This window comes from Cygnus atratus, chromosome 3 (genome assembly GCF_013377495.2).
Source record: "Cygnus atratus isolate AKBS03 ecotype Queensland, Australia chromosome 3, CAtr_DNAZoo_HiC_assembly, whole genome shotgun sequence".
Lineage (NCBI taxonomy): Eukaryota > Metazoa > Chordata > Aves > Anseriformes > Anatidae > Cygnus > Cygnus atratus.
The window spans coordinates 7,733,210-7,744,482 of NC_066364.1; the positions used below are offsets into that span (position 1 = coordinate 7,733,210).

At 44.0% G+C, this 11,273-nt stretch overlaps 1 protein-coding gene across 1 annotated transcript in view; it reads right to left on the reverse strand.

Moving 5' to 3' along the window:
* Positions 1–9,807, reverse strand: part of MFSD2B (MFSD2 lysolipid transporter B, sphingolipid) — a 38,515-nt gene extending 28,708 nt beyond the window's left edge. The window contains exons 1-3 of the mRNA XM_035560168.2: positions 9,763–9,807; positions 4,818–4,934; positions 582–706 (exon numbers count right to left, since the gene is read on the reverse strand). Coding sequence (XP_035416061.2) covers positions 582–706; positions 4,818–4,934; positions 9,763–9,807 — 287 coding nt within the window. The remainder of the gene's footprint in view (positions 1–581; positions 707–4,817; positions 4,935–9,762) is intronic.
* Between the last annotated feature and the right edge of the window lie 1,466 nt (positions 9,808–11,273).

The window sequence follows — 11,273 nt, forward strand, 5'->3', positions numbered from 1 at the left end:
TTTCAGTTAAGCACTTTGATTACGGGGACACACCAGGAACAGGAACAGAGTGATTGCTATAAGGAAGAATGAAACAGAGATTCACATCTGTTCCACGTGTATGCACGTATCTTTTACTGAGCTGGAAGGCTGAGAGCATTAAAGTTAAGGGAGCTCCTGAAAGGCTGATGTGGGAAGTGATGGCACACTAGGACACGAGTAGAAATTACAACTTTGTGAAAGAGTGTAGCCAAACTAAAAGGAATCTGGACAGAGATGAAAATTCAATCCCCAACAAGGTTTTACAGCTGAGATTCTAGTTTTGTTAACAAAGTAGTGTCTTGGCTTTATCTGTTGGTTCATCAAATGGTAGAAAGTCTTTTGCATGTTTTCCACAGGTGAAGAAGCTAAAGGGAAACAGATGACGTGACAATTTTTCTTTTTGATTTTATATATGTGTAATGAATATGATCACTGTTGCTTGGGAAACAGGCAAGGAAAAATAAGTCTAAATCAATGAGAAGACTGTATGATCACAACACACATATGCAAAATATTTATATACATACACAAGTAAAATATCTGTACAGATTTCTGCTTACCAAGGCATGAGCCGGCCAATTTTTGTCCATTTACTTTTGCTAATAAAAAAGCCAGCAACAGGATCAGTAACTGCTCCTGAGGCTTTGCCAATGAACAGCACCAAAGAGGCATGGAACGGTGTGATCTGAAAGTACAAACACAGTACTCTGAACAAGAGCCATTGTCCCTCAGTACAATGAAACAGCAGAAAGCAACTTTCCAGAAAGAACCTCAGTGTTTTAAAGAGTAATGTTAACTCATTTACAAAACATGGCTGCTGCTGTCATAGAAGTTACTACTGGCTACCCTATTGGTTTCCCATAGCAAACAAACAAAACATTGAGACAGGCATCATGCAAAATGGGATTAGAGAGGAAAAATGCAAGGAAGGGGAGATTATAGATGTATTCAGAACTAGGAAGATGAGGCAGATGGTCGAATAGGAGTTTGAAGCCCTTGTTTTAGTTATAAAACCTGACAGAGTGTCTCTGTAACTTTCCCCTCAGCTTGTTCCCTACCACAGTCCCATTTCCAGATCACTGTCTTGACGTGACCTAGAGAAGAGCAGAGGTGGCTGTATACATGCATTCAGGCTTTTTCATCTCCTGAGATTACCAACAAGGCTGCCAGCTTGTGGCATGAGGCTGCAGATCACAGAAGGGTTAAAAACTTGTGGTTTCTCCTTGAAGCACCTAGTTCATGCCACCAAAACTATAGGCCTGAAAAAAAAAGTCATTGAAATCTACATAATCATGAATATCCTCTTAAATCTTTTAAAATAAATATATCGAGAGACCACTGAAACAGCCTGTGGGACTTAAAGAGTGACTGCAGAAAACACCCTTCGTCTATACGTGACTTCATGCCCTCACTTCTTTAAGCCAGCTGGAAGCCTGGTGAATGCAGTGAATCCAACACCAAGCTTGAGGTAATATTCCCTGCTTTTCTGCAGGGTTTACTCCTCCCAGGCACCATCACCTGCCTTCAGCTTGCACAGGTCCCCTGCGCACAGAAATTGCTACGGGTATTGCCTCGGAGGTGAAAGAAAGGCGCAACAATGTCCGAAATATCCACAATAACCTTTGTTAAAAGCAGATGCTACATGCTTCTGTAATCACACTTGTTAAATTTTAGCCCAAATTAGGTGAAATTGCAGAAATAGCTAATCTTCCTGATTCTGCCAGCTCCAAGACACATAACCACCCTAAAAAGCTTAGGAAGAAGGAAGGACTGGGGCTGGTACTGCAGCAGGTAACGACAGCAGCTCTCTGAGCATCCCATTGCTGCACTGCAGGACAAGGCTGGGATGTGTCCCACAGCACCGTAGTGGGGTCCAGGCTGGCCACCTTTGGTGACTTGTGTGCTCCCGCTGCCACGGTGGCAACAAGAACAAAATAATGATGCAGAAAGATACAGCAGTTGAAATACTGCATTGAAATATGGACACATGGTCAGAAAGTTTGAAATTAGGTGGGTTTTGTATTGGTATTTTGCTCAAATAACGTGAGTAGACAGAAAGGAAGTAAAGACAGGTGGAAGAAAGCCTTGAAAATTAAAGGAGGAAAAGGAGGAAAGTTAAGGCCTCTCTTACATTAGGAGTGGAGTCTTTGCACAGTCTCCCCATTTCTGTCATCTGCAGGGGCTTATACATCCCTTAACTGCATTTTCTTTCCCTAAATTTAAACAGTTTCAGCACCAGTGCCAGCAACTTCTCAGTGCTAATGCAAAACAAGATAAAATATGCTAAATTCACCCATTTCAAAAGGGAGAAAGACCAGAATCATATTATCAGAGGTTTTAGTGTTTTCTAGTAATGTGATTCAAGGCTTCTGTGTGGTTTGGAGTTATATTTGGGTGTCCGTAGTTTATACAGGTAATTTAGGTGGAACATGGAATTCAAATGGAAAAAGTATAAGCTACGAAAAGTGAATACAAATGTAATTTTCTTAGAAGGGGCCCAGATTATGCAATAAGGTTTACACATAGTTTCACAGCCTCAGGAAGAGCTGAAACAGTTCTGCCCTCTAAGTGGGCAAGATTTAAATTCAGGCACTGACAATAAAATGACATACTGTCCACTGGAAATATATGGGAAAAAGGCAAAACAAACAAACAAAAAACAAAACCATGGGAATTCAGAGCTGTTGATCAGGCCTTGAAAAAATCCCGCCCCTGCAGGATTACTTCAGAGAACAAATTAAGCCATCAAGGAACAAATAATTAAGGCCCTTAATGAAGTAATAAGAGTATTCTTACAAATGTTAAGCAAAATTATTGGATTTCAGTAGAAGCTTGTTAACAAAAATAATTATGTCATTTATTTAGGTAGCGTCCGGAGATGCAGGAATGGAACCTGAGTTTCCTGGACACTGTACACAAACACATAAAGAACTAAATGCTCCCTAGCTTCAAGAACAGTCAGCATGGGCTTGCATAAGAAGCAGTGTGGCCAGCAGGGCTAGGGAAGTGATTGTGCCCCTGTACTCGGCTCTGGTGAGGCCGCACCTTGAGTACTGTGTTCAGTTTTGGGCCCCTCGCTACAAGAAGGACATGGACGTGCTCGAGCGAGTCCAGAGAAGGGCAACGAAGCTGGTGTGGGGTCTGGAGAACAAGTCTTACGAGGAGCGGCTGAGGGAGCTGGGCTTGTTCAGCCTGGAGAAGAGGAGGCTCAGGGGAGACCTCATCGCTCTCTACAGGTACCTTAAAGGAGGCTGTAGCGAGGTGGGGGTTGGTCTGTTCTCCCACGTGCCTGGTGACAGGATGAGGGGGAAGGGGCTAAAGTTGTGCCAGGGGAGGTTTAGGTTGGATGTTTGGAAGAACTTCTTTACCGAAAGGGCTGTAAGGCATTGGAATGGGCTGCCCAGGGAAGTGGTTGAGTCACCATCCCTGGAGGTCTGTAAAAGACGTTTAAGGTGCAGAGCTCAGTGACATGGTTTAGTGGAGGACTTGTCAGTGTTAGGTCAGAGGTTGGACTGGGTGATCTTGGAGGTCTCTTCCAACCTAGATGATTCTGTGACTCTGTGAAGAATTTGCAGTTTCTGTGGTAGGCAGAGGATGGGCAAATTCCCATATTTATAAGCACCCTGGAAAACTGTATTAGTGTATTCCTCATCCAGTTCGTGCTTCCTCATCTCCATCCTTGATGCAAGTACAAAACAGCTGTGGTCAGAGCTGCATCCACCTCCTGCTGCACCTCCAAGCGGTTACTTCTTCCACCTTCAGCTCTCCTCAGACATCCACTTGCCATCCTTGACACTGCTGTCCAAATCTGGCCCCTTTTCCTGTGACTTTGACCTCTACAAGACATTTATAAGTCCCCTGCCCTGGTTGTGATATTCTGTCTTTCTACATCTTAAACAGCAAATGGATAGTATCTGATCCAGAACCTCCTGGTTTTTTTTTGTTTGTTTGTTTTCTCCAGCAAATAAAAACAGTCATCAGTGCTGAAATCTACTATGGTCTCAGCCACAGCTGTTTTCACAGCCCCTGCAGTTTGGCCTTTTCTCTCTAAAACCCTTTCTTGCACCCTATAACACCTTATCTATTCCACTTATCTATCTTCCACTATCTGTTACCACACAGACATACAAGAAAATCCAGAACAGTGAAAAATGCTTATGGGTTCATTTTCTTTGTTTCTCTGCTGCCCTGGAATCTAGCTGGAGCACTGAAAGTCAGCTGAACGGGATGACTCCTGCTGCTTTTTTTCACTAAGTCTCTTTCTGCACTGGAAAGCCACACACCGGCAGCAAAGAACCTTCAGGAAGGATCACTCAGCTTTCTTTGCAAAGGAAAATTACCCTAGTCCAAACAAATAAAACTGACATGAAATTATGATGCCTACTGGATGCAACTGCAGTAATTTTAGACTAAACAGAATGAACAAAAATTCACAACCTCAATACAGTACTAAGAGTGTTGCAGATGTCTCCTATCTTAGACACTCTTGATATCAAGAACTTCTTTTGCTCGTGTCTGCAAGTGAGAGAGCTCTGGAGTGCCTAAAGCTCTACTGATGATCACGAACTAAAAGGAAATGATGGCCACTACAAGTCAGAAAGGAAACTAGGGAGAAAAACATATTTTTCCGGACAAGTTTATGCAGCTTCCAGGATGCTGAACAGCTAAAGGCAATGCTAACAAGACAATTTAAAAGCATTATTAGAGAATTTACCTTTTATAGTTCTAGGCACATTTTTGATGACACCAAAGTTGAAGGAAATCTGCGATCTGTAAAGGTTTCTTGTGCTACTTACATGGGCTATATCTAGCAGGTAGATCTGTAGGAAGAAAGCAGCAGCACTCCCTGCCACTTGGTTTGGGGCACCTCCTATTGCATAGCATAACTTGCCACAAACTGAGAGCCTGTATTCCTGTGCAAGGAGAAACAGAACAACTGATGAGAAGAACAAAGCACACACAATAAAAACTGCAAAAGTCGTAATATTAAAGTCTGAGGCTAACACCAAATTCAGGTATTGCTTCACAGGTATTCCATTAACAAACCCAAATGCCCTAAATCCCTACCATCATTTGAATGCTGATTGTTTGGGTTTTTAAGAGTTTTGTTCTTCAGTTCAGCCCCTAAAACCAAATCACAGTGTTCCTACACAGGAATTTAGGTTTACCTACCTGCTTCTCATCAGCTATTCAGACCAGGTTGTTCGATGAGGCCCTGGCCAACTGATCTAGTGGGTGGCATTGCTGCCCATGGCAGGGGGTTGGAACGAGATGGGCTTTAAGGTCCCTTCCAACCCAAGCTGTTCAATGATTCTATTAAAAAGGAACCAGTTTATAAGCAAGGAGAAACAAAATGCACATACTGTAATTCTGTTTTCTGGTTGTGTCTTTGAGCATTTAATTCAGATTTTAAAAATGCTGAAAACTTTCCTTCTTTTTTTTTTTTTTTTTCATTTAAAATTATTTCTTACATTAACCTTTCAGGCCATAATAATCGATATATGCTCTCTTACCATAATAATTAGACAACATTCATAGAGGAAGAAAATTTCGACAGTCAAAGGCAGACTGAATACACTCCAAAGATTTGTGTCTCATTCATTCCTCACTTTGCCACAAGTTGCTGGTGAGACCCTAGAAAAGTCACTTACTTTCTGTATCTTCTCTTTCTTCTTTTTATTTTTTTTAAACCAGTGAAAATTGATAAAATAGAGAAAGTGACTTTGGGCCCCAAGTACTGCTTAGGAAGGACTAAGACACTCTGTGAGTTTCAAAACTTCTACAAAACTGCTCTCCCAGCTGCATTTTGATGTGTGCTTTAAAATTACCATAAGCATCCAAGAACATTCTTCAATAGAACTGACAAATAATAGTAAGATAAAAGCTGAAAATAAGGTTTCAAACTCATAATTAGAAGACAAAAGATGTACAGTCTAATAGAAATGCTAATGAAGAATGCTGTGTTTTCCACTAGTAACAGTTTCAGAATACCAGAAAACCTTTAAAAATATCTCAGAGTTAATTTCATGATGTAAAACTCAAAGTACAGGGAGAAAATGACTCTATTAATCTTGTATTCCTTTCATAGGGACAACATATTCACCCTAAATTTTGACTTTTGAGAAATTTAACACATATTCAATCCCTCCTTAAAGAATGACATCAGGAGAAGTCAGGATACGTAAAAAAAGAGTAGCAATATTAATCCTGGATCTGCCCTCTCTCTGAACTGAATACACAAGCCCTAAATTCTTACATGAGATCGAGATAAAAATAGAGATATGGTAATGAGATCCAAAACAATGATAATATTCGGATACATTACCTAGCTTCTGAACATTTTAAAATGTACTAAGTGCCATCATCGTTACCATGTGATAGAGTTTTGATAAGTTTTAGACTTCTAGACAGAGTCTTTCATCATCTAATCATTCTCCTTCGAACTGTTTTATCTGAGTGGGTGCGAACAAGCAAGCACGGGTATCGGGACACTTTCCTTGTTCTGTGTTGGAAAGGAAGAACAAAAAGTCTCAGGCTAATTACAGCTCTCATTACTGGCCTAGTTAAGTGTACAACCACCTTCTTTAGGGGTGACATCCCATTATTCCACCCCAGCAAAGCGAATGGTGTCAGGGCACTAGCTGCAAATCGGGGTCGCCACAGCGGGCCTCGCTTTTACTCCAGGTTGGCAATTTTCTTCCTCCCGGGGAAAAAAAAAAGGAGAGTGATATACAAGCACAAGACAGACTTCATCAGACAAATGTACTATTTAATTTGATAAAAGAGACTTTAAGCCCAACAAACAGACATTTGCTGTACAAAGTAACTACCTGCTTTTCATACACGGGTCCTATTAAGCTGGGAGCTGTCTACAGACCCCACAAGTATACTAATCTTGTTCGTTTGACTTGCAACACACTTCTCCTGAGCATTGCTCCAGGGACCGTCTACTTTTAAACCTAATCACACTGTTTTATTTTTTAATCGTACCCTTCTCCTACCCCACCTCCATCCACCTAGAAATTCAATTACTTTAGAAGTTTATTTTCCTTTGATTCCTTCCCTTCTGAGCTCCAAGCATTGGCAACGCGACTTCCAGCTGAAACCAAGAGACTAAGTTATTGCCATATAAATCCCGGGTCCCAATTCACCCTCAAAACGAGCTGAGAAAAACCTTCAGATCCATAATGCTGCTTTCCTACTTTCTTTCCCTAGCAGCTGTCTATAGTGAAAGGCATGAAGAAAGAAAAAGCAAATGGCTTGGTGTAACGTACATCATCCCAAAATCTTTTTGTAATGCGAAGAATAATTAAAGCTATGGTACAGAAAACAATTGACCAAGTTCTCAACTTGTAGGCAGCACTCCTCTCTTTAAAATGGTGTAACGGTTAGCAAATTTACCACCTTAGTAGTCTTAAATTTGGGGGGAGAGTCTCACTATGACTCCACACACCCTCAGGATGCTGCTCAACTGCTTTCTGAACTGCATTCTCTTGACTCTCAGTCACAGCAGAGACTCAGATCACAGCAGAGGCTAGGTCTCCACCGATGGCTGGTTTTGTTCTGGGGTAAAAGGAGCTGTCAGATGGGCACAGCACACGCATGGGTTCTGCTCTAGTAGCCTCAGAGCACAGGCAGCCAGCATTTCATGAACACCCCAAAATGGAGGTTACATTCTGACCAGCACGTGTAGCACCTGCGCTCCTTTTATTTTGCCTCATTAATTCCAGAGCTCATTTGTACTCGAAGCCATAACACACTACAGCAGCTCAGCAGACAAATGACACGCTGTGAAAGGAAGCACCGCTTTGCTCATTTCAGATCTGCTGCCTGGTGATTTCATTGAGTACCCCGAGTTTCTATCTGCTGCAAAATAATTATTCAGACTCCACATTACACTGCAGTGTCTCTCTTCCAAAAGAAGCACCCCTTAATCTATTTTGCCTCTCCATATGAAGTTATACCATAACCACTACATTTTCTACCTCTGTAGGAGTGATTCTCTGTACCTGTGAAGTGGAAACAGTTCCTTCTTTCTAAATTCTTGGGCCTACAGTTAAGAACAGAAAAGATTACAGTATCTGGATGAGCAAGTCCTCCCAGCCTCAGTTGGGATTACACGATATTGCTAACGCTTGACTTAAGAAGCTGGCCTGAGAAGGATGAAACGGATGCGAGCAGAGCAGGATGACCAGCAGCCTTGTGCTCCCTCCAAGCAGCTGCCAGAGGTTTGCTCCATTCCTCTTAAGACTGAATTCCCTGCTGCAGTGCGACCTCGAGCAACAGAAATTGCTTGATTTCTGTGGAAGCTAGCAGAAGATTTTTCACCTGTGTAAGTTCATCAGTAAGCTGCAAGTACTGAAAAACTCACTAGAGCTGAATGTGTAGGCAGCGGTCAAATAAGGAGCAAAACACAAACTGTTTGTACCGAAAATTTTGTTTTGAGGCTCCTTTTTTGTACTTGAATACAATTGTGTTGACATCAAATTGCTCCTACAAGCTCTGGAGGAAAGGTGAGAGGATGGAGGTGGGAGGTAAAAGAAAGGAAGGTAAAGTTATATTCTTTTTTTTATTATTTTTTTCAGATTAACTGGAAAATGCCCCACTCATATCAAAGTTCATTTTGTTTCAATGTAAATCAAGAAAAGCATAATAGGTGAGAGATTTGATTTTGCTCCTTAAGTAGAGTAAGTTTAAATATTGTTACAGAAAAGTAATGCATCTAATACATCCTAGTTCCTTTATTTTTAATTCTCTTGTGAATTACACCATACTTAGTGCTTGTACATTTTCCCTTCCCCAATGGAACAGAAATTGAGTATGATGTTGATAACAAATAATTTATTAAAAATAAAAATTAACAAAAAAAAGTCTTTAGCACATTGAAAACAACTCTTGGCAACTGTACAAAGATACTTCATGAACATTATGGGCATAAGGGGCTGGGGCAAGCATTTTGTCCTAAACTGCTATCAGTTACGTCCAGAACTGAGGCACCAAGTAATTTAAGAGTAACGAGAAGAGAGAGCAAAACCTGGACGTCTCAGATAAACGCTTGCCTCACTTTATCAGAGAAACAATTAAAGTGCAGCTAACGAGGAGCAGCTTTGCAGTCAGCTTTTCTCTCGACATCGATTTAACAGTCAAAGTTTCAGCTCTTCTGTGGGCAACCATACAACACCCTCTTGAAAGCAGGAGGGGGAACGTAAGAGGTGAGATCCCTGGCCCCTCACAGCGAGTGTCTTGGGGTCTTTCTGGGTTGTGACAGACACAAACCCATATTGATGGGGACATAATTGGGATACAATCGGGACAGGGCTAGGGGGCAGACCTCGTTGCAAGCACCAAAGTTGGATGGGCAATGCTGAGACACCTGGAGCTGGCGGGGAAAGGCTCCCTGAGGAGCGAAGGGAGAGGATGTGCAGTCTCCAGCCACCCAAGCAGACAGTAAGTGTCACGCAGTATCCTTGAGGGAAAACAGCGGTTATGTCGATCTTCTCCGTGAGAGAGAGGGGGGTGGGGGGGCTAGGAACCCCTTCAGGTATCGCACTGAGGTGTGCTGCACCACGCATAGCAGGGCAGCAACACGATCGGGCTGCCCCAAAAAGCACCCTAAAAGAGCATATCCACCCCTTTGCGGCAACGAGGCTCCGGGACAGGACTCCCCGCGGGACACCGCTCCGTGAGGGGCCCCCCAACACCCGCCACTTCCCCCCCCAGCCCCCTTACCTCCTCCTCCACCGCCGCCGCCGGGCGCTCCGGGGCATCCTTCCCAGCCCCGGCCATGGTAAATGTGGCCAGCCCACCCCCGTCCTACACCTGTGAGCCCGGGGCGGGGCGGCAAAGAGAGGGAGAGCCGCCGACGGACTCTCCCCGCCTGCCTGTGAGGGGCGAAGGCGCTATCGCTCCCCTTCGCGCCCGGGGAGGGCATTTCCCGCTGCGGCTGCACGGCCGGGGCCAGACCCCTCCTCGGCGCCCTGTGGAGGCATGGGGCAGCGCTGTCCCCCCATCGGAGCTGCCTCCTGTGAGGTGAAAACGGGGCTGTTCTGTGCTGGGAGGCCGCTGGACAGCCCGGGTGTCCGCGGCACACGCCGCCTGCCCCAGCCGCTCCCCTCGCAGGCGGCAGTGTTGGGCAGGGGGATGCCAGTTTAGTTCTCAGCGCTGCAGCCGCGGGGAGCTGTGGTGTGTTTTGGGATGGTGAAATATGCCTGAGACAGCCTGAAACTGACACCTTTATTTAGGGTTATAAAGGTTGGAAAAGACCACCGAGGTCATCTGGTCCAACTGTCCCCATACCACCCCTGTCACCCACTAAACCATGTCCCTAAGCACCAGGTCCAACCTTTCCTTGAACACCCCCAGGGACGGTGACTCCACCACCTCCCTGGGCAACCCCTTCTAATGCCTGACCAGTCTTTCTGAGTGGAAGTGACTCCTAGATTCCAACCTGAGCCTCCCCTGGCGCAACTTGAGGCCATTCCCTCTAGTCCTATCTCTAGTTATCTGTGAGAAGAGACCAATCTGTGAGAAGAGGCCCCAGCTCCCCACAGCTTCCTTTCAGGTAGTTGTAGAGAGCAGTAAGGTCTTCCCTGAGCCTCCTCTTCTCCAGACTAAACCACCCCAGTTCCCTTAACCCCTCCTCATAGGACTTGTGTTGCAGACCCTTCACCAGCTTTGTAGCCCTTCTCTGGACACGCTCCAAGGCCTCACTGTCTTTCTTGTAATGTCTTTCTTGTGATTTAGGCAGTACAAGTCCACCACCACTACTTAGCTCACCAGAGTCCTTAGCCCACCAGAGTCTGGCAAGTGTGGTCCACGTCAGGGAAGAAAAAAAAAAGTGCATTTTGAACTACGAAGTCTTTCAAGACAGCCAAGGAGAAGAAGGTTTAAACAAACCAACAAGCATCTGCCTGTTTTGCAAAAAGTACAACTAATCTACATGCACAGTGCTTCCCGGTCAGGCCGGCTCCAAGGGCTGCTGCTGCAGTTCCTTATCTGGCAGGCTCATTTGTGGCTACTGCAAACCAGGCCATGAAGTATTGATATGCAAATCCTGCACAACCTCATTTGACAAGAATTATTATAACAAATTTGGAAAATTCCAAAAGAACCAGGTACTTAAATGCTCATTCTAGCACATCATAATTGCTTTAAAGAAAAAACACAAACTCAGTAACAACTACAACAAAACCAAAACAGACCTTCAGCACAAAGCTGAAATTGTGGCTTTAACAGGCCTTGTTTGGAACTTT